The 24100-nt window shown below is 48.2% G+C and overlaps 1 protein-coding gene across 17 annotated transcripts in view; it reads right to left on the bottom strand.

The window, feature by feature from the left end:
- The window catches only part of MTMR3 (myotubularin related protein 3), a 1335997-nt gene that overhangs the window by 945786 nt on the left and 366111 nt on the right, over window positions 1–24100 (bottom strand). For all 17 annotated transcript variants that reach the window (XM_078667211.1, XM_078667215.1, XM_078667214.1 and 14 more), the window contains one exon: window positions 5398–5467. In XM_078667211.1, coding sequence (XP_078523337.1) covers window positions 5398–5400 — 3 coding nt within the window. In that variant the 5' untranslated portion in view covers window positions 5401–5467. The remainder of the gene's footprint in view (window positions 1–5397; window positions 5468–24100) is intronic.

Genomic DNA, 24100 nt, shown 5'->3' with positions numbered 1-24100 from the left:
CAGTTGCTCTAGTGTGTCATAATGCGCCCTATCGTATCTGGCTAATAGGGCCTGTGTATTTGAAATTCTCCAGATATTAGCTGCTTGGGCAGCTACCCTTTTCCCAGATGCTTCTAATATTTTAGACTCTTTGTCTGGAGGAGGAGCATCACCAGTAGTTTGTGAGTTGGCACGCTTACGAGCATTTGATACCACCAAAGAGTCCAATGGCAGCTGTCCCTTAATGTATTTAGGGTCCACAGGCGCTGGTCTGTATTTTCTTTCAATTCTGGGGTTAACAGCCCTTGCTCTTGTGGTTTCTTTGAAAATGTCTCCTGCATGTTTAAGAACACCTTTCAACATTGGCAATGTTTTAACTGATTTCTCTGAAGTGGAGAAAGTGTCAAACAAGAAGTCCTCTTCAATTGGGTCAGCATGCATTTCCACATCATGATTCAGTGCTTCCCTTTCTATTAATGCGTTAAACGCAGCAGTATCTTCTGTTGGTGAAGTTTTGACAGGATAAGAAGGAGTATCAGGAATAGTCTGACTCACCCGGGTCAATAGTGTCTGGCCAGGCTTGAGTCTGATCATCCTGATCCGCAGGGTAATTATATTGTTCATTATAGTCATACCCCATATCCTCATTAGTGCGTGTGGGCGAGTATGCAGAAGTTTCTTGGCCATGGTAGCTTACAGTCTCAAAAAGGATAGGCGATGTAGAAGAATCCCTTTTCCTTTTGAGTGGAATTTTATATGATTACAGAGGAGTTTCCGACCTGATCTTCCTTTGATAAATGGAAAGTCTCCCAGATTCGGAGTCGATATATAGCTTCGACTGTTCATCATAGGAGGGCTCTTGGTATACAATGTCCTCTTCTAGAGGATGACTCCTTTTTCCCATTGACACCGTCTTGGGTGGCTCGACCCCGGTTTTCGGATCGAGCGCCTTAGGGCGTGCAGTCTGGGGCAGTCCAAATTTTATCGGTGGCAGCGAGTCTTTAGACAGACTGACCTTTTTCGGGGCCGGCGTCGATAGAGGTCCGACCGACTTAGCCCTTTCGTCAGTATGCTTTTGGCCTTGCGCTGACTTCGGTGCTTGTTGCGTTGGAGGCGCGCACTTTTGCCTCGGTTCGACGTGCTCCTTCGAGGCGCCTTTGGTTTTCGGCTCGAGGGCTTGACGAGCTGTGGCCTGTCGACTCGTTGCTTCGGATCGAGAACCCTCCGAGACTCGAGTCCCTTGTTTGTGTCGCTGTCCGTCGACGTCGACCTCGTCTGTTCGATGTGCTTGACTTTTGTGGTGGACTTTAGCGCACCGATCTTCGGCTCGACGCCCTTTATTTTTGACCTCGCAGGGTCGTCGACACTTGCTTTCTTCGTCGAATCCGATGTGTTCGAACTCTTCGATCCGAAGACTGTCTTCAGCAGTTTCGGTTTTGATTTTGACTCGATGGCTTTCGGTTTCACTTTCAGTAGTGCGACCGATGGTTCGTGAGATATGTTCTTAGCCGGGCCGAGACGCGGGGCTATAGAACGTTTGTCATGATCTTGGCTAAGGCCTTCCGGCGATGCCTCGACCTGAGCCCTTGGAAGCCTCTCGGTGTCCGTTCCGAGCTCCGTACCCACTGTTGGGCCTGGTTCATCGCTGGAGTCGTCATCGATGGCTCCGATGGATGATATGTCGTCCCTTACCTCGACGACGTTTTCATTATCGACTTCTTCTTCGTTGTCTTCATAATAGTTGGAGTCATGCTCCGAACCGGGATCCGATTGCTGTTCTGGATCCTGAGCCTCGACGACCTCATCGTCTTCTTCACCGAAGATATTCACCGGGTCAGGCGCTGGCTTCGTCATCGTTTGCCTCGCCGCACATCGGAGCCTAAGCGTCTTCTTTGACCTGAATCGAGCACAAGCTAGACAGTTGTCCTCATTGTGGTCTGGTGATAAGCACTTTTTGCACACTGGGAGTACATCGATGTGCGGGTACTTAGAGTTACAAAGGGGGCATCGTTTGAACGAGCTCCGTTCCATCGACGATCGGGCCTCTGGTGTCGAAAAGGCCACGCGGCTCTCTTCGGCGTCCTGCTCGAAAAGAACTGGAACAATAACTCGGCACCGATCGAAATAACAATACCGACGACCCCGAAGGCCTTTTGGCCTTTAGAAAAGTTTCCGAACTCGAGTAAACAAAAGTACATCCGAACCCAATGGCGGAAAAAAACAATCTGAGGATGGAGAGGATGCCCAGGCGCACTGTAGTCCGAGGGAGGAGCCACCTATCTTGTGATACTTCGAAAACTCTTCCAGGACAACAATGTGCAATCACCCAGACCCAACACTAGGCGGCGATCTATGCACAAGATATGAATTCAGCAGCCCACATGCCTCGAACAGTTTGGTTACCCTAAAGTGGGGAAGTAGCGGTGGGCAATCATCCTATTCACAGGAGGCCCTGTGCTGAGCTTGGACCATGTCGGACATCAGTAAGTGACTCAATGAAAGGGAGAAGTAGTTCTGATGGGGACATTCCCGGATGAATGTAAATGTAAATGTGTTTGTATTTATATAGCGCACTTCTACCCAGAAGTCTCGTAGCGCTGTATTCATACCGCTGTGGAACCCATCCTGGCTTTCCTGTGAAATGTCCACTCTTGGGCACCCCCAAGGTGAAGCCAGGCATCCAAGCGCTGCTGGGGCTGTTGTGGAGATTAAGCAAGCTATTGCCCAGAGTCACAGAGTGGGACCCATGATTAGACTGGGCACCGAGGCGAGAATTATCAGGTCCAGGGAAATTGAGTCCAAGAACCGCAGAGGCGGGAATTGAACCCTGGTCCCGGGCCAGACCTCTGCATCAGGGTCTGCCTCTCTAACCATTGAGCCACGCTTCTCTTCTGTCCAGACATTTTTTTTGACTGCCACCAAGGGCAAGCTGAGGTCCAGGACCTCTGCCACCCTCCTCACCACCACTGTGAACGACACTCCCTTCTCCGTAGCCATGGTAGTGAGAGAAAGCATGCCAGTAACTGGAGAAGTGTCCAGTTCATTGGCTTCAACCAGATCCTCACACCAGTCCAAGGTGTCATAAGTCTGGTATTACTTAGAGTCCAGTGACTCCTACCATTCTTCCCAGAGTCCTAACCAATATAAATACAGCTCAGGCTCCGTCTTGAACTCCCGACTCCAGTCAAACGACACGACTACGGGTCCAGATCGGACTCGGGGATTAGAATGGTGAGGGTAGCGCCGAAAGCATCGACATCAGAACCGGTGGCGGGGTAGGTCGAAGTGGCACAACCGGCATCAATCAGTCCAGATCCAGGAATGGATCCTAGGGGCCAGACTGGCTTACGGTCCAGAGTCGCTGGTGTGGAACAAGAATGGGCCCATTCTGAACCCTCAGGCCTGAAGGCACACCAGAGGGAATGGGCTGCTCAAATATGAGCCGCATGGCCCCATAGAATTCTTTTAGGTGGATGGGGGTCCCTGCAGGAGATTGCAGGATTGCTCCTTCAAGGCCTCCTGGTTCCTGGCATGGCAATTGGTGCAGGCCTTCGGGTAGGTAGTCATGCTCGAGGCACCAAAGGCATACACGGCATCCCTGCCACTCCAGGAGGAAAAACCTCAAAAAGATTTCACTAAAGTTGAAAAAAGTTTAGTCAAAAATGACTAAGTGGTAAATCTTCTCCAGATCTGCGCTGACTGGCGTGGAAAGAAAAGAACGGACGTCAGCGTGCTGGGGTGGTGTCTATATAGGTACGGCGCACATCACTTCTGGCACAGCCGCCACCATGAGGAGCCAAATGACGCTACAAATCGGCACACTGGGCGATTCTGCTCACAAAAAGAATTCCAGATCCAGTCTGACGCCTAGGGGTGAAACTAAGATCAGGATTCTGCAGCTAGAAGTCTCGATCAGATCTAAAAATCAGGTTAGGAATTCACCTGTGGCCATAGAACGGTAGTGCCACCTCCCACCCCCACAGCACATGTTCCTATCCATGCAAGAGTCTGTTCAAACTATTTCAGTATGGTTCAAAACTTTGGTTAATCTTTTTATGATGGATTAAACCAATTCATTTTCAACTTAGGCATAAAATTAGCTCACTTGTTCACACAAATGAAGTTACGGTCCTACTTTAGCGACCTAATCTATTTATAGAAGCTGGGGCTTGCAAAAACATCTTTGCAGCAATTTACCTAAATGGATAAATGAGTAGCAGATAAATCACCAGCTGTAAAGGACAGCACCATTTTTTTCCAGGGTATAAAAATATTCTTTATTGGAAAATGTCATATCTTGATTTTTTTTTCTTTGCATTATAGCGGTTAAACACTTTTAACCTCTGCTTTAAACCCATTGACATATTTTTGCATGCCAGCTTATTGTGCACTAAAATACTTAATATCTGAAGCAAAATTAAACCAAATAACAAAAACACAGAGGCATTAATCCTGGCCAAGAAACCAAACTCCACAACTGACCAAGGATGTTCATGGAGTCAGCCAAGGTCTTAACATCTCTGAGCTCGGTTCTAGGTACTCTATTGATTACTGACATCTTTCACACAAAACAGTCATAATGAAATGTCTTACTCTTAACCTGCTGCAAATACTAATAACATATTTTAAATCATAATTCCAAACCCTAAGATTAGGTCCGCAAGTGGTCCACTCCAATCCACTTCTTTTGAACACTACTTTGACCATTTTCCCTCATACTTTAACACCTCTCCTCTGTGACAAGCACCAGCAATCTTTGTTATTTCCGTCTCGTAATCAGTCCTCCTACAATCGGAAATTGCACAATATTCCTACGCAAAATGTGCTATATCACCCTCATCTTATATACTACTAATTTTAAACATCCATTTGGAGAACATAGATTTTCATTGATTCAATTGACGGTGGAAATACCTCAGTCCTAATCCAAATTTTTCCACCTTATCTCATTTAGGAGTTTTGGGAAAGTCACCTCATCATATTTCCTTGTGCTTTGGCCACAGGAGGAGTAGTCAGGTGGCAGTGCAGGAAATGCATGAGTGCACATTACACAAGACACAGCAACAGTCCATGCAACAAAAAGCAACAGCTAAAAAGATATGAGCTGCAATTTCACCAGAATCACAAAACTCAACATAATTGTAATGGTATTAAATGTCAAAATGTACATAAAGATCTGTTTCCATTTACATCTGCCCCTCACAGTTTAGTTGGGACCGCAATCCTTATTGATGTGTGATGGATGTTAGTGCACTTATATTTAACAAATTGTAAACAAGGATGCTTTTCAACCCAATACCACTGCAGAGGCTTTATTACAAAAATGTAAAGTGCTTAATAAATACCAGCTACCCTCTTGTATTCAGCGATACAGCAAAGCAACATTTTAATTTACATTTCTTTCCGCTGAGTGCTTACCATGGCAGGCCCCAGTTGGGAAAGATTATTTATTCACTTCCAAGTTCACAGATGTTTCCAGCTCCTTCCTCTGCAAAACAAAGAATTTGGAAAGTAAAGAAAAAGAATAAAGGGCTAGCGCTACTTGCATTTTACATATTTTAAAGTAAAAGAGTTACATCAAAACAATACAATAATGACCATTAAATATATAGCAAAGCAGAAAACGAAAATGAGACAAAGTTAAGAAACTTGTGGCGAAACATGCAGCAACTGGTGCTAAACTCTGATGGTGCTAATTTTCCACTATCAGACTGACTTTAGCTATTCAGTCTCCTCAGAAAGAATACAGAAAATTCCTCTTCAAAACTGTAGTGCATGCACTTGTCTCACTTCCAGATGTCAACATATCAACGTCATCTTACAGAGGGCCAGTGAAAGGCAAACCGCGGGTACTGCAAAGTAGAAAAAGAGATACGCTTTTTCAGTTTTTTCCTAAATCCTCCTTTATCTTTTTGTCTGTGCTTTCTATGGTGATCCTGAAAAAGTAATGTTATACAGCAGCCACAACAGATTTTTAGGTCTCGCCTAGGCAGCATTTGCGCGGTCTTTGAGACATGCTGTCATCAGGATATGGGCATTAAGCTCTGCCCACTTTCAAACCATATTTTTTATAGGCTCCTGTCACGGTCCTTTGTAAATGGTGGTTTTTCATTTGTCAATAGTCTTAGTAGTCCCTCCTTAGTACCACCTTTCCTATTCTCCAATAAGGACACCCGCTTTACATGTGTTGTTACTCGGTAAGGTTTAATTACAGCCTATCTACACTATTTTATTAAAAGTCTCTCGCTCTCCCACAGAACTTTTTTTTAATGTAACCAGCGCAGCACACCTCAGCTGAGATAATGCCAGCCACGCCTTTCTTTTGTTATATACGGCAGAACGCTGCTCCATGTTTTTTTTTCCCTATTTATTAGCTTTTGTTACAAATGCGGCACCCAAGCTTTAGCTTTTAACATCTTAAGCTTAAACGTGGGTGCCATGATTGCTTCAAAAGTAATGCAATAGAAAAAATGCGCACTTTTTTTCAAATGTTTAACTTTTGAAGCAATCGCGGCACCCGCCCTTTAAGCTTAGAATGCTTAAAGCGAAAGCGCAAGTGCTTCAGTTGTAACAAAAGTAAAAATAAATTGAAAAAAAGCCAGGTTGCCATTTTTTTCTATTTTTACGCGAAACCAATGCATAACCAATGCTTGTTTTTCGAAGGCCTCCTTTAGACGCACTAGGCCCTTCATTTTGCAGGACTGACTGAAAGTTGCACATTCCCATTGCAGTGTTAATAATTGGAACAACAGGTTCATAGATTGGCACAGAGAATACACTGGATTTAGGTTCCCTCGCAGACCATGCGGTTTACTTCAAATGTAAACGTAGCCACTACTGCATATGTGTATCCTTTTATTTACATTTGATGGAAGGAGGTTGAGTGCCAGTTTCCTTACATCGGAGTACAATACAGCCTCAATGGTGCCACGTGTTACCTTTACAAACGTGAAGTTTCTTGCAGAGTGACTGCCACAGTCCTTAGTTATGACTAGTTATGTAACATCACAGCTGTGGTGTGCAGGCATCTTCAATTCTGTACATTTAAGCACCTTAAATGTAAAGTTTTTCACGAACCTGCTCGATGTCATGTGGTCAACCAAGACCTCAGAACCTGCCGCACTCTAGGTCCTTCCTAGGCGCATAGCATCTGCACTTTAATTTGTGTGAGAAGTTGAGGCAGTGGGAGGCCCAGAGGCAAGGGTTTAGCACAAGCAGATTTGGGCAAAAAAAGGGTGAGTAAATGCTTTCTCTTATTCTTCTTCATATTTTAATCAATCTCTCGCTCGCTCTCGCACTCGCTCTATCCGTTGCTCCCTCTCTTTTTCTGACAGTTTACTCTTTTACATGAGCTCACGGAGTGATACATATTTTATTTCATTCATGCGGACTGCATTAATGAACCTCTTGCAAGCAATATCATTAATAAATCATGACACAAACCGCAGCACTATAAAATGTGCATGTTAAAGGGTCAGTGTTGTTCACGGGGAAGGTTGAGACCCGCAGTGCAAACTGGGAGCGTTTCGCGTAACAAAAGTAAACAAATGGGAAAAAATGGCTGCCTGACATTTTTTTCTATTTTTTTGTTTACTTTTGTTACAATGGCAGCCCTGGGTTTCCGCAATTGCTTCAAAAGTAAAAATTTGAAAAAAAGTGAATTTTTTCTATTTCTTTACTTTTGAAGCAATCGTGGCACCCGCGCATAAGCTTAAGATGTTTAAAGCAAAAGCGGGGGTGCCGCAATTGTAACAAAAGTGGGAGAGCGAGATAGACATTCAACAAAATAGTGTAGAGAGGATGTAATTAAACCTTACCGAGTAACAACACATGTAACAGGTGTCTAATGCTTAAGTGTGTTCTAATCATTAGCAAAAAAAAAAGTGTGGTTGGTTAGTACTGAGATTGTACTAAGAAAAAGGAACACAATCGTGAAATTCAGATGTAAGCTGCTAAACACGTTTAACAATCTCACTGCTACCAGCTAGCACGACTTCAGTAATCCAGCACTTTAAGGCGACCAGAAAAAGACACATAGCGCTTTACAAAAACTGTAAATAATCTAAATAAATAATAGTGTAGGCTGCTGCCCCAAAAGAACAGGCAACAGGTCATGAAAGTGAAAGAGTGAGCAGTAAGTTGTGGTTGTATGATGTCAACAGTGGCGTTAAGTATGATGACAGCCAGCTCCAAGTTTAGGATGAATGGTATCCTAACATCTGTTTTGCACAGCACCATTTTCAGGTTTGGTTTGTTTTCCTTTGCCAGGGTTCTATTAACACACACCTAAGTCTTTAAGCAATAAGCGCAGGTGCAGCAATTGCTTAAAAAATAAATAAATATTAAAAAAACATTTGCAAAACAATAACTCTTGATTTACTGGAAGTTGGAGCTATTGCCGTTGCATTATTATTAGCAACACCAATAGCTCAAACTTTCAGTAATGCAAGACCTATTGCATTGCAAATGCTTGTTCTCTGTTGCAGCCATGCAGTCCGACAGCTGTCAGACTATGACCCTGAAATGGACTACACGAATAAAAGATCTGTTCTCCAAATGGATGAACAGTTTTCAAGTTTAGCTGCTGGATCATCTGTGAACTACCTGTCCAAATATTCTAAGTAATGCCTTTTCAATGGAAACTCTAGGGTAACCATACCTATAGAGTTGCTACTGGAGGGAAGGGGAGGGAGAGGACGAGAGGGACAGAAAGAGAAATAGATATAGAGAGAGGGCACGGGAGAGGGCAAGTGCGAGAGAGAGAGAGATATTGCGTATATACTTTTGTTTCATTTATTATGCCGGGTGTGTCACCACCCTGCCCAAAAACGCTCATTATTAAAAAAAATTGTAAACTCTATCCTTATTTTAAACTCCCTAAAACTAACATGCAACCTTTCTACATACAGAAAATATATACTTCATCTGATTACCCAGTGCGAGGGTGTGTGTGTGTACGCACTTGTGTTTATTAAGGAGAAAGAAAATGTCCCTAATTTACTGTAAATATTAAACCTAATAACTATATGTATATAAATATATTTTAATTATTCCTATTTATCTAGTAAAAATAATGTGCATCTGCATGTGTGCTTTATTTTACCCATTTGCTTTACAGGACCTGAACGTAAATTTGTATTTACCTCGTTTGTAGAGGTACATACCCCATTTTGCCCAGGATGAAGCACCACACACTGAGGGTGAACTGATCAAAAGTGAACTGCTTTCAGACCACCTTTGCTGTTCTTCTAAACTCCTCTGATGAGCGCTAGGTAGAACAAAATGTGCATCAGGAAATGAATCGGCATTATTTTACACTGACAGCTAAAACTACATGAACTACAAGGCTTATAATGTCAAATGTGAAGAGAAATATTAACTGTACCTGCAAATCAAAAGCTGGTTTGTTGGAGCACTATTCTAATGTTTGGACACTTTTTTAATATATACCTATTTCTATTTGTAACACCTTTTAAAAGATACTTACCTGGCAATAAAATAAAGGACGATGCCCTGTACAACTACCAATTTGACTTCAGATCATGCTACAGCACGGAAACAGGCATTTTAAACATCGTAGACAAAGTCCTGCTGAACACAGGTGACAATGAACCGTGCCTCCTGATATTGCTGGACCTCTCAGCTACCTCCAGTACAGTCTACCATCATACCCCTGTCCACTCTCTGGAGTCTTACATGAAAGTAAATGGAGATGTAAGGTAAGGTTGGCTCTTTATTGCTGGATTAATAAAAACCTTTGCAATCAGCTACATAGTAAAACACTTATACAAAAAACAACCCATTTTGTAATGATAGAGTTGGTTAAAACTCATTAAAAATTACGATGTTTCCATAATACTACAAAAAGAATATAAAAACTGGCGTACAGTACAAACGGTAAGGTGCAATAAGAGCCATGAAAAAGTGCGAGATGTAAAATTTAGAGTCCATTCTCCTAAAAGTTCCTAGGCAAATGCACATTTCTATAAAATTTGCTTCAAGAACCATGACCGAACTAGCATAGAGGCTGAAAATGTTCATCTAAAAAGTGCATAGTTGCCTGATTACAATCAACAACAGCCGTGTCGACGTATAACTTGTGCGCCCGGTTCCTTACAGCCCTTGTGGAGTAACTACCATGCTGGTAAGTACGCAGATTCCAAGGCCCACGTTACTAAGTTTGGGATAACACAGTAGATTTGGGAATGGAGATGTGATCAATCAGTGGTTGCCAAATGTGTGTGAATTTGGATTCTGTATGTGTGATTCGGCATGCTAAGAGTTCCACTGCCATTACGTGCCAGAGGCGTGTGAACCACAGAGTAATAGATGGGGCGGAGGGGTTCTTCAAGTGAAGAGCAAGTACTTGTTTGGCCGCTCTCAACATGTGCGCGATAAGGTGCGAGTCGGAGTGGATCATAGCTGTAAGCAGCTGGGACCAGACATCCAGGATAGCCACTGTATGCGAGTTCGGTAGGGGGAAGCCTACAGTGTCTGATGTGTCACAAGACTTCCTTCCAGAATAAGTAAGTAGTGAGCATGACCACCAAATGTGGATGCAATCGCCAGTCGCTAACTGACCGCTCCAACAGAGGGGAAAGGAGGTGGGGAAAATTTTCTGTAAACGGGTCAGAGTGTAATACCAGCGGGTCATGTGTTTATAGGCAGATTTGGGTTGTGGTATACTCCTGTATATCCTAGGAATGACGCGCCATAGTTAATTCCATTGTTTTGGGGAGATTTTCCTTATAGAGTTTGTGTGCCATTGTGTTTGGTACGCATGGCATTGGGTAGAAGTGGAATGTTGTTGCACCTGACATGTGCGAGATATCAAGCCCAGAGTGCCGTCGAAAGACCGTACCAGTATCTCTAAGGGAATGAGTGGCCGTGTTGCTCCCTGTGCACTCAGTGGTGTGAGCAGCCAGTGCAGAGTTAGTAGTATTGCAGTTGAGATACCTCTGTAAGGTGAAAGTCTCTCTTGCATTGGTCAAAGGTTTCGAATAAGTCCCCTTCAACGAGATCTTGTATTGTTCGCCATTCTCCCTCAACCCAGGCTGAGAATGATTGCGGTTGTTAGGCTGGAGGAACGTTAGGGTTATGTGCCAACGGAGAGTTGGGCACAGGTAAGGAGGTGAGACCCCTCGAGATTGCAATCTTGTCCCAGATGTCGAAGACTGTTTTCCCGGGTGTGGCTATATAAGCACTCCGGGCCGGGTAGGTCTAGAGAGCCAGGCCCCAAAGGGGCCTACAAGCCACCGTGCAGTTAATGTGAAACCAATGCTTTTCGCTTTCTTGAACAACCCATTTCGAAATGTATCGGAGGTGCGACACCCATTAACAGTCCATGAAGTAGGGACATCGTAGGCCCCCCAATCCCTAGGCAGCATGAGAAGTTTGTTAAGAGAATCACAGGCGTTTCCTCCGCCAGATAAAGGAGGTCACGTCTCATTGAAGGCGTAGGATATCAGCCTGCGGAATAGGAGTGGGCAGGGTTTGTAATAAATATAAGACTTTCGGCAAAATGGACATCTTGACCCCATTAAGACGGCCAAGCCAAGACATAGGAAGCAGTCTCCAGATTCACAGGTCTTCAAGAACTGATAGTCTACAATCAGACCAGTTAGCTTGGGACCACGATGACCGGGACAGAGTTAAATTCAAGCCTAGGTAGCAGAGCAAGTGCAAAGCCCATTGGAAGGGGGCAAGTAATTGCAGGTCGGGTATATCCTGTGGGGGAATCGGTAGGTTTAATGCCTGGGATTTGGCCATGTTAATTTTGAATCCCAAGAGCCTCTTAAAGGATGGAAGAAGAGATACTAATGTAGGCAGGGAGATCCTAGGGGTGGTCAGTGCAAGCAGGAGCTCATCTGCAAATAAAACAACCTTGTGTTCTAAGCCGCCAAAGGGGATGCCCTTGATATATGCAATTGGGAGTATGGCTATCGCCAGCGGTTCCACCACCAGGGCGAAAAGTAGAGGAGAGAGAGCAGACAGCCTTGCCTGGTGCTCCTTTGTATGCGTATGGGTGGGGAGAGTTGGGAGTTAAACCGAATCTGTGCTGTGGGGCAGTGTAAGATGCCATGATCCGGGATATCATAGTAGGGCCTAAGCCAATTTTCTGCAGAACTGTGCGTAAGATGACCCAACCAACCCGGTCAAAGGCTTTTTCAGCGTCTGGGGAGAGTAAGCATGCCGGGATGTCCCGGTGGTGGACCTTTTAAACTAAATGGGCTACCAGACCTATGTTGTCCGTGCCCTGGCGGATAAACCCAACCTGATCAAGCAGGTCAAGCAGATATTGTTGCAGGTGATTTGCCAGGATTTTAGTATAAATCTTGGCATAATTGTTTTGCAGGGCAATAGGACGGTAAGATGCGCACTAGAGGGGTCATTTCCTGATTTAGGGATAAGAACTATTTCCGCCATAGATATGATGGGGTGAGGCCCGTGATTCCAGAGCATGAAATAAAAAAACTTAAGTGATCTTGCAGCTGGGGCAAGAACAAGCAATAGAATGAGACCAAGAGGTCATCTGGGCCAGGGGTGTTACCCACTGGCAGGTCTTTAAGCGAACGCTGCAGTTCGTCCAATGTAATTGGAGCCTCTAGAAGCTGTGTATGGTAAGAGTCAAAGAGTGTCCATAGACCGTAGGATAGAAAGGAGTTAAAGTCAACCTGGGGAGGGCTTTCCTTCCTGTAGAGAGTAGTGTAAAAAGAGTGGAACCCTTGATGCTTGTCACACTCAGAAGCAGCCCAGGTACCGTCTGCATGTTTAATCTTTGAAATATGGGCCCATGCCACCCGGCGGCAGAGTCAGTGGGCCAGGATGGATCCGCCTTTATCTCCCCCCTCACAGTATCTCTGCTTTAATGCCAGCAGTGATTGCTCCACCTTATTAGTCAGCTCTACCCTCAATTGGCCACGGAGCAGTGCCAGTTGCTTCCTGTGCTGTCTAGAGGGTGCTGAGTGGTCCAGCCTTTCCAGGGGTTTGATGTCCTTAGTCAGTCCGGTTTCCACCACCCGAGCTTCCCGGGTAGGGCAATTACAACTGAGGTAATGACGCTCCGAGTTGTTGCCTTAGAGGCAACCCACAGGATAAAGTCTGGTGTCTCAGGTAGAGCATTTGATTCAAAGTATGCTGGGATCTCCTGTTGTATCTCATCAATGTTAATCAGGTCGCATAGGATGTGTGTGTGGGGGGGCCGCCAGCAGGGAGGGGAGTGTGACGAAGCGTTTCGGCATTGCAGTACCAGCTCCAGATGGGTATGGTCAGAGATGGAAATGTCTGAGATATGAGCCGAGTTCAGGGCCACATTAGCGAGTGTGAGAGGAAGTAATAAATATGTGAATATAAGCTGTGAACATGTGAAAATAAAGAGCAATCCTGAGCGTCTGAAAATTTGTAACGGCAGGCATCTATGAGGCTTAGATCGATAAAGTCCCTTTTCAACGCAGTGGACATCTCCCCCGTGCCTGGAAGGAAGTAGCGCTGCGGTTCAGTTCAGAGTCTCAGACCAAATTAAAATCCCCTCCCATGATTAAGCGATCTTCGTACTGGGATACCTGTTCTTTCAGCAGGGTTCTAAGATATGAGTCCTCTGACTGGTTGGGTGTGTATAATTTGAGCAGGGTGAGAGGCTGTGCATTGTGTTGGACCCTGATTTTAATAAAAACAACCTTCCCTGTTCTGCACCACCTACGATCCCTTTGAGCAGAATCTCACTTTACACAGGATTGCAACCCTGGGCATCTTGGTTTGGGGAGGGCACCCAATATTGAGTCGGGTATTTTGGGTGGGCCATGCAATGTATGTAAGATTGTAAAAGGTGTGTTTCTTGCAATAAAATGACGTATGGGTCGTGTACCAGTGGGTAGCGCCAGATCTGGCATCGCATGTTAGAGGCATTAAGTCCCCTCACATTTGAGGGAGAGAAATTTGATGTGCAGTACATCATTATTCAAAGCAAGAGGGTTAGCTTCTATGGTGGACAAGTGTGAAAGAGTGGCCACCCCAGGTATGAAAGTGCTTAGGCTCAGAGGTCTCAGCAGGCGTAGATCGTGGTTCTTGAGAGCGCCTCCAGTCTCAGGAAAGGGTCGGAAGAGTGGGGAAAAGAGAAGTCAAAATACTGTGCCAGAGTTTGTACTGAGCAACAATCCTCCCCTAGTGTTGAGCAGATAGAGGAAGGAGAGCAGAGAGAGGAAGGAGCCCAGAAAGCGGCCACCTCCAGCCCGAGATCTCCTATGGATAGGATACAGGAGAGGGAAGGAAGGAGGCAAAATAGACAATAAAAGGCCAACCGAGCCGGGAAACTCCATTCATGTCCTGCAATGGCCCATTAGTCTGGGCAAGGCCCATTCTGGAGATGTCACTCTCCAAAGGGGCGGATAGAGCGAGGGGCTGTGAGAGAAAGTTCAGTAAATCTTAATGTCTCTGGCCTCTGCAGCCAGTAGTAGTCAGATGAAGGGTCATCCCTCTATGGAGCCAGAGTCAATGGCAATGGAGCCTATGTAGCAGTCCACTGCAGGGGTTAAATTGGCAGGCCGCATAGGTACCAGCGGACGAAGGTATCCCAACATGGGGCCTGCAATCCCAGGATGTATGTCTCATCAGGCGGACACTGTCATGTACGTAGGGTCTGGGGTGGCATTGTGCCAGCGGTTGGAGCATTGTAAAGCCAGGAGACAGGTTGGATCCTAGCCAAGGAGGGAGCAACCAAGCATTCACTAAGAGGCTGCGTGAGATCGGGCTGGGGAGTGCGCACCGTCCATGGAGCGGAGGTGTTTTATAATGTCTTGTTTGACTTGAGAATAGGACTGTTCCTTTGCACGCTCTATGTTTGGCAGTGGGCACCATGGACTATTCAGGGCGTATAGCTTCCCAGACGAGATATGAGGAGGAGATGGGCTAGTTTCTCAGGAGGTCATTGCAAGATGCAGAAGTTGTTTTGCGTCCCGTAAGGAGCAGAACACCAATAGTTTACCATTCCAAGTAAAGATCAGAGCAAACGGGTGGCCCCACTGATGTTTGATGTTGAGGTCGCTAGGTTTGCTTGTAACAGGTTTGAAGTCTCTACAATGCTGTAACATCACCGGAATGTTGTCTTGGAATACTTGGATAGTGTGCCCGTTGTAGAGCAATGTCGCCTTATGTAATGAGGCCTGCGGGATAGCTTCCTTTTCAGTGAAGTGTACACATGTGTGTATGTCAGGTACGAAGTCCGAACGACCCCGGGCCATGGCAACGAGGTGGGCTCTGTCTAAGGTCGGTAGAGAGGCGTCCTCGTCGTCTGATCGTCAGGAGTAGGTCCGCCGTGAAAGCCATGATTTGGGAGCCTGCAGCCCTTTAGGATCCGTCTAATGCGAAGGTTGTCTCTTCTGCTCCTATTTTCTAAGTCCTCCTGTTCCCGCTGGAGATCAATGTGCTGCACCGCAAGAGTAGCCATTCTACGCCACAGGTTTTCTTGGTTCTCCGAGCGTGCGTCCATCATACGTTCCAGGTCATCGACCCGTCCCCCAATCTCAGTAATTTCACATTAAAGGTCATGAAGGCAGGCCTTGAATTCCGTTTTGAGGGAGCCAATTTAGTTTTTTATTTCCTGGAACGAAATTGTTCATGTAGGCCTGTGTGTGTGTGTGTGTGTGTGTGAGGAGGAGGAGGGGAGGAGGGAGGGGGGAGGGGGGGAGGGGGGGAGGGGGAGGGTGCCGGGACAAGTGGGCCTGATTTGAGCCACATGGAGGCAACTGCTTTGTCCCTGGGAAGGAGGTGTCTTTGCCACGTTTGGTGCGCGGCATGTTCAGAAGAGGGTACCTCCATGGTATGAGAGACTTGTGAAATCTATGGGAGGGTGCTGTAGTGAGGCCGGTGATCGGGCCAGGAGGGACGTAGCCTTAGCCTGAGGCCCTCATAGTAGGGATCCTCTGTTGCCTAGAGGTCCACTTGAACCACAGCAGTAACCCAGAAGAGAGGGTGGGGGAGGAACCTGCTGCGCGATATCACTGCCGATTGCCCCTTACCTCTAGTGTGGAGTCGCAATGCCCAGTGGTGTCAGGCCGGTCCGGGTTCCATGTTGGGGCTGGACCAGCAGCAACATTCTGCTCCAAGCCAGAGCATTTTGCAAAATGTCCTTTCTTGCACACAGCTCATTTTGAAGCCAAAAACGAATACCAATCCAATTGGTAACAATAAATGTTCAACTATCCTGTATCGCCACATGTCCCCAGATAAAAACAGTACCCTTCTTGTGTGGCTATGCTAAGCGCTACAACACAAAACATAACCTGGAAACATCAAATTTTACCAAACATGATCAATGTGCCTTTTACAATGTGGTTAGCTGATGAAATTGGGCTCTAGCTCAGCTGGCACGCAGGGAAACCTCAAACTAGACAACCAGGTGAGTGGGGGGGGGCGTGGCTAGCCAGCCAACATGGCGGACGCAAGCATCTAGCGCTCCGGCAAATATCCCCTGATTATCCGCCCAAAAGATCCTGAAGGGGTGCCCACCGTGCCGAAAACACCTGGAGCCGGTGAGATACTGAGGAGAGGCGCTTGGGAGACCCGGCAAAGTGATTATCCTGCATGACAGAGGCCGTGGCCCACAGAAGTCGAGAGGCCTAGAGCGAGAGAGGAGGTGGCGCGCTGCAGGGGGCTGAGGCTGGTCCTCGCAACTGCCCTCTTATCGATAGCCGCTGGCTGCGAAAGTGACAGCGCCGGCGGAAGGGAGACCTTCAAGATCGGCAGACATACAGAGGGTTCCCGAGGAAGACTGCCAGCAGGCGGGGAATCTCACGGGGCAGTTTGAAGCGACCCGCACTGCCTGGAGGTGGCGGCAGCACAGAGTCGAGACGGAGCGCTAACCTGCCCTTACGCGCATCAACCAGCGAGACTAAGGTGTGCGGACGGGGAGAGGCGAGCGCCCGTGGCAGAGGCTGGAGACGAGTGACAGCGGCCTGGGTTGAAGAGACAGGCAGTATCGGACGGGGAGCCCTGCTGCCAGAGGAGAGCGGCAGGCTCCGGAAGGGTCCCACTACCGCGAAACCGGGTTGGGCGTGAGAACGGCGCCGGGAGCGGCCCACAGAAATCAATGCCCTCTGTGGGGGACACTTGGATCTCTGAAACCCCAGGGGAGAAGCGAGAAACCACGGGGTAGGAGACCCTCAGAAGGCCCTGCAGTAGTGTAATTGAATGGACACAGTTAACAATGCTGATACTGCAGACGAGTTAGGTTGAGGTGCTGAAGCACAGGAAAGGCCCTCTGGGTCACCTCAAAGACACACTGGGGAGGAAGCAGGCTGACAGCAGCCTCCAAGCAGCAGATACAACACCGTGCAAATAGGGCGCCCTACTGCTGGGATTGCGGGGCGCGGCAGATCTTCGTGGTGGGGGCACGTCCTGACAATCTTCAGCCATGTTGCAGTACATGGGGAGACGCGACACCCTGGGGGCCGGCAGGGCAGCACGTGGAGAATTGGATACCTGCGAAGCCCAACAAATGACCTGAGGCGTAGCAGAAGGAGACACCGGCCCTAGGCAGGGGCTGTTGAGACTCACTGGGGTGGTGGGGTCGCCCGCCCGGTGTGGCAGATTGGGGAAGTGAGCTGCTGGCCCAGTCATACAGTCCCAGAGGGGACACACAACCATGGGCCGGATACCCAATGACCAGCAGTACCCCGGAACATTGGGGGCCCCTGTCACAACAGACCCTGAGACTACAAAGGCAGCGGGGACGGATCAGGCAATGCCGCCTCGCAGGCCATGATTGCCGTTGTGGCTGCGCTGCGGTGAGTGCCTCGACCACAGCGCGGAGCCTCCGGTGCCTTCTGCGGCGCCTCTGGGATGGGGCTGGGCAGGAGTCAGCGAATTACGCAGCAGTGAGGGAACGGACATAAACACAGGAACCAACTGGGGATACCCTCACCGGCTACCGCACGTGGTGCGCGGACGCCCCAATGCTGGGGTGCATTCAGGGACATAAAGATTACCTGCAGCGGGACCTGCTTCCGGACTCAGACGACACCCACAGGGGGGAGAAACTACCGCAGCCTACAGCCTCGCCAGGTAACACGAACAGTACGCGATCAGGGGTGAACCCGGAGACCAGACAGCCAGGACCATCCACGAGAAGGGCTGCTCACGAAAGCCAACAGCGCAGCAGATCTTAATGGGCCGGCTCCGAGACAAGGTGCAGCAAGAGCCACCGCGCACGGGAAGCCTGGATCCCCGGCACGGGAGGCAAGGAGCAGAGATGGAATCACAAGCGGCGGTTTTAGCGGCTAAAATGGATTCGGTGCTTGCTGCAGTGGAGAAGATTGCCGATACCCTGGAACAGACCAAGACGTCCCCGGAATCAAGGATCGACAAAGTCCCCTCTGACTTCACACTCCTCCATACAGACCATCGCAAGCTGGCTGAGAAGGTTGCAGTTCAAGACCAAACTCTCCAGGAACTTCAACCTGCTGCCTGGAATCACGCTGCTGCGCTACAAGATATAATGGACCGTGTGCATGCACTCAAAGACAGGGCAGAAGATGCAGAAGGGCGCTCCCGGCGCAATAATGTGTGTGCGGTGTGCCTTCCAGAGGGGGAAGAGGGCAGAAACCCGGAACAGTATGTTGAGCGCTGGCTACGAGACCTGCTGCCTCAGCCATTGTCGCCGCAATTCGTGGTGGAGAGGGCGCACCGGTTGCCGGCCCAGAGGCCCCGGCAAGGCACCAGGCCCCGCCCATTTCTCTTTAAACTCCTCAACTTCAGAGACAGAGAAGTGGTGCTATGCTAAGAAACCCGGAAGTTGGGGGACCTCAAAGTGGGCGGTAGTCAAGTCATGTTCTTCCGAGGCTACACCGCACTTGTGATGCGACGCAGAAGCAATTACACGACAGTAAAGCATCAACTCCGGGAACTAGAGCTGCCCTACTCTTTGCTGTTCCCCGCCCGGCTGTGAGTGGTGACGAAAGAGGGTACCCGCATCTTTGACTCTCCCACCGAGGCGTGGTACTGGCTGGAGGAGTCTGGAAGGTGGACAGGAACGCACCCTTCGGGCCCAGTAGACAGCGGCTTGACAACACGGAGAACTCAATGGCGGAGGCAACGTGGGACACCCCAGGCAACACGGCCAAGTCAAGTAGCGCCAAGTCCAGAGAAAATTAGGCTGGAGCGACAAGATGTCTTAGAGGCGGTGTCAACTTTCAGAACTACAAACAGTGGTGACCGCGGAGAAGTCTTCATGCAAGACACATCAGGAACCAGTGGCCCATCATCCCCATCTACAGTAATATCAGAAGACATGAACATGCCGAGGGTAACCCCACAGACTGCAGATGATCCCGTAAAGAAACACTGGACTCAATCATAGTCAACCTACGCAAGTAGTACTTTGTTCATCCATTTTCTTTACACACGTTTATGCGTGGCACACTGCAGGGGTGCCACTGGGAGGTGGGGGAGGCGCGTGCTGCTTTGTGGGGTGGTTGGGGACTGCCATGCGAGAGTCCGGCTTTATCAGGCATCACGCTGGGATAACACGGAGACAGTGGCATCACAGTGTGCCCCACACCAGGCCTGCCAGCTGCCATGGGCGTTCGACACGTTGGCGCACCTCCTAAACACACTGGAAACACTAGGGGGAGACAGTAAGGGCGTGACACCTCTAGCACGTACACGTACCGGGAACCATCCTGGACTAGTTTCGTAATCCACACATGTTACAAAAGTTTGGACCGACACCCTCCATGGGATACACCCTGATAGTTATGTTTGCGGTTCTGTTCTCAAGGCAGCAAAGAGACTCAAGCCCCCACACAGACCATGACACCTGCCCACAGGGGTAATTATTTGACCATGGCGCTGGCTCACCGGCACGACCCCCGCGCTCAATGCAGCGATTGACTAACCAGCTTAGCGATGATGCGTACTAACATCACAACATGGAATATACGCTGTATGCACACACCCACGAGGCGCTATTCTATCTTTTCCTACCTTCAGCGTCACTCAGTGGGTATCGCTCTTTTACAGGAGACACACATGACACAGGCAGAGCAGACGCTGGAGAGGGCAAATATACGGCACTACCTTCTCAGCACATGCACGAGGTACACTGATCTGGGTGCGTGCGGGAACCCCATTTATCTGCGAAGAGGTGGTAACAGACCAGGAGGGCAGGTACACCTTTGTGCGTGGGAAGTTACACGGTCAAATGATACTGCTGGGGTTGATATATGCCCTTAATATAGACCAGCCAACATTCCTAACACAACTGTCACAGGTACTGATCCCCTATACAGGGCTCCCTTGGCTATTGGGGGGGGACTTTAATATGGTACTCGATGTTCATATGGACAGATCTTTTCCCCCTCTCCACACGACAAGGGCAGTGTCAAATGCAATGGCGCTCGGGGACTGGCTCTCGTGATGGGCACTACAAGACCTGTGGCGCATCCTCAACCCGACCGAACAAATCTACTCCTATTACTCAGCAGTCCATGATCTGCATGTCCGGCTGGACAGGCTGGTGGGATCCCAGTCTTTGCCCATGCTCGTTGCGAAATCAGAATATGTAGGGCGGACGTTCTCCGATCATAACTGTGACGGGGCGGGTCGCCCGTCGAGGGACTGGATCATATACCCGACTGGTGGTCAGTGGCCCCCCTTTCACCTGCTTCTGTCCCCTCTCTACAGCACCCTGCTCCATACTCCCAGGAGGAGTGGCACGTAAGGGACACCGATCCCCTATGGAATTGCGAGGAGTTTGAGAAGTACGGTCCTTTTAACTGGGAGTATCGATCCGACGAGACCCCTCCTATGTTGAACGTCACCGCGCCGGCCCCGTCAAAAGGGGGAGGAGCCCAGGAAGCGACGGACGACGTTTCCCAGGAGGACGGAGAACGAGAAGGTGAACGAAGGAAGTGGACGAGACCAAAGAGCGAGGAGGAAGAGGGCGAGACAGACCCGACTCAGAAGACCAGAGGGGACCCTGAGAAGCCAGGAGGCCACCGTCTTCGGAAGTCTAAAATAGAAAAGAAACCAAAACCTATGGTGGATCATGTACGACCTAGACAGCATGGAATGGTGTCTCCCCTTGTAAAAGGGCCACAGTGCTTCGAATGTGGTGAATGGGGCCACATTGCTCGGTTGTGTCCCAGAAAACGGCCTACAGAGGAACCTATGGAAGTGGGGTACCTTCCCAAAGCTGTTCTCTACTCCGCCGTATTTTTATGTGAGTATGAGGATGAATGGCTATACAGTAAGAGCCTTTCTAGATTCGGGGTGTAGACAATCGGTAGTACAAGAACGCTTTGACCTCCCCAACCAGTATGTCCGAGAAACAGTGGTACACATACGCTGCGTCCATGGGGATGTTAAGCCTTACCCACTGGCGTTGATAACCCTAACTTCTGTAGGAAAGGGGCCTTGTACCGTCAAAGTAGGGGTGGTAGACTCTCTCCTAGAAAATGTCATCCTAGGGGTAGACAACCCTGAGTTCCTCTCCCTTTTTAAGGAACACCCTTAACCAGCCAGTACACAGGGTAGATTGGCCTATCCCTGTACTCCTAACACCTGAACCCTGGGTCATAGACCGCAGTTTTAGATTTGACCAAGTAGATGACAGAACCCTGTATAACGCCTGGGAAAGCGCTCACGCGTCTCAAGATATACTACAGAAGGTGTATCCCAGGTTCATCATCAATAATGACTTGCTACACAGACAATCCAATGAAGGAAACAGCTTCCAATTATTGGTACCCCTGTCCTTCCGGGAACAGGTATTGTTCTTCGCTCACACACACCTTACTGCTGGTCATGCCGGGAAGGAAAAAACCACGGAGAGCATACGTCATTTTTTTTGGCCTGGCATATACAAAGACGTGCAGGAATATTGTGCTAAGTGTGAAATTTGTCAGAGACGGAATACTCACAGACCCCAAGCAGCCCCCTTGCAACACTTTCCCATTTATTGGGGTTCCTTTCGAGCGGTTGGGCATGGACTTGATAGGTCCCCTTCCAAAATCCTCAAAAGGGCACCTATATGCCCTCGTTATCGTGGACTATACCACAAGGTTCATAGAAGCGTTCCCTTTAAGGACACCCACCACTTCTAATATTGCTGACAAATTCGTAGTACTGTTCGCAAGAGTCGGATTCCCTAAAGAAATCCTATCCGACCAGGGCACACCTTTTACGTCTCGACTTATGAAAGAGGTATGCAAAACGCTTGATATAGGTCATATAAAAACTTTGGTGTACCATCCCCAAACGAATGGACTGCTTGAACGGTTTAACCAGACCCTCAATACCACACTGAAAAAGATGTTGACCTCAGAGGGGCCTGACTGGGATCGGCAGCTACCACTGGCCCTATACGTGCTGCGTGCACAGAAGCAGAGCAGTCTAGGATGCTCGGCTTTTGAGCTCCTGTATGGTCGTCTTCCTAGGTCACTGTTGGAGATGACGAAAGATGCATGGGAGTCCGAAGAAGAACAAGAACAAAGATCCTTTCTAGAATACACCCTTCAACTGAAATCTAAGCTTGGCAAACTACGACACCTCGCCTATTCCAATCTGGAGCAAAAACGGTTCCAACAAAAAAAGTCCTATGATAAGGGAAAGAAACTAAGACGTCTTAAGGTCGGCAACTGGGCCTTAGTCCTCTTACCTTCCATCAGCAGTAAGAGCAAGAATGAGTGGCAGGGGCCATATCAGATAATAGATACGATTGGGGATACTACCTGCAGATTACAGCTCTCATCCTCCAAGACACAGTGCTATCACATCAACCTTCTGAAGGAATGGCTAGGTCCGGCTCCCAAGGGAACACACCTGGCTGTACCTACCGAACAGACAGGGATGTCTACGTTGGAGCATCTTGTAGTGAATGACGAACTGTCTGACCTAATGAGAGAAGACTTAAGGACCATCTTGTACCCCTTTTCAGATATCTTCTCGGATCTGCCGGGAAAGACAAACCTGGTCAAACACCATATCGAAACTCAGCCTGGAAATATCTTAAAACAACGACCATATCGAATCCCTGCCGCTAGGCGAGAGGCCGTGAGAAAAGAGGTCAGAGACGTGCTAAAACTCGGAGTGATTCACCCTTCCAATAGTCACTGGTCCTCTCCGATCGTGATGATTCCGAAACCCAACAGCACCAAACGTTTCTGTATGGATTTTAGGGCTCTGAATGATATATCCACTTTCGATGCGTACCCAATACCAAGGGTTGATTAACTGATTGAAAAAATAGGAGACGCCGTGTACATCACCACCCTGGACCTCACAAAGGGGTATTGGCTGGTGCCCCTCCGTGAGGAAGACCGAAAAAAGACCGCCTTTATCACAGATGAAGGGCTGTATGAATTCACGGTCCTTCCATTCGGTCTACACGGAGCACCTGCCACCTTCCAATGCCTTATGAACACTATCTTACAACCATATCCTTCCTTTAGTTCGGCCTACTTGGACGACATAGTGATATATAGCAGCACCTGGGAGGAGCACCGATGTCATCTACAAATAATCCTGACCGCCTTAAAATAAGCGGGCTGCATGTAAACGCAAAAAAATCAAGAGAGGCGTTTACCAGTGTCAATTACTTGGGACATGTCTTGGGAGACGGTACAATCGCACCACAAAGTGAAAAAGTGAAGGCCATAGAAAAGACCACTTTTCCATCAAACAAGAGAGATCTAAGAGCCTTCCTAGGGCTGATTGGCTACTACCAGAGGTTCATTCCTAGATTTGCTGAAGTAGCCGCACCCCTGACGGACCTCCTGCGAAAAGACGTAAAACCCCGAGAGATAAACCAACCCTCCCAGGAGGCGTTGAACGCTTTCGAGGACCTAAAGCGAACAATGACTACAGCTCCTGTCCTGGTGTCGCCCGATTTCACCAAACCTTTCATACTCGCCACTGACTCATCTAACGTAGGGATTGGGGCTGTTCTGTCGCAAGTGGGGGAGGATGGGCTAGAACACCCAATACTGTATGCTAGTAGAAAACTCTACCCTAGGGAGTGTAGATATTCCACTGTAGAACGGGAGTGCCTAGCGATAAAGTTGCAGTATTATCTCGAAGGCAGGCCATTCATCCTCCATACTGACCATGCCCGTTGAGGTGGATGTAC

Source organism: Lissotriton helveticus, chromosome 11 (assembly GCF_964261635.1).
Source record: "Lissotriton helveticus chromosome 11, aLisHel1.1, whole genome shotgun sequence".
NCBI classification, from domain to species: Eukaryota; Metazoa; Chordata; class Amphibia; order Caudata; family Salamandridae; genus Lissotriton; species Lissotriton helveticus.
This window is presented reverse-complemented; position numbering and strand designations above follow the sequence as displayed.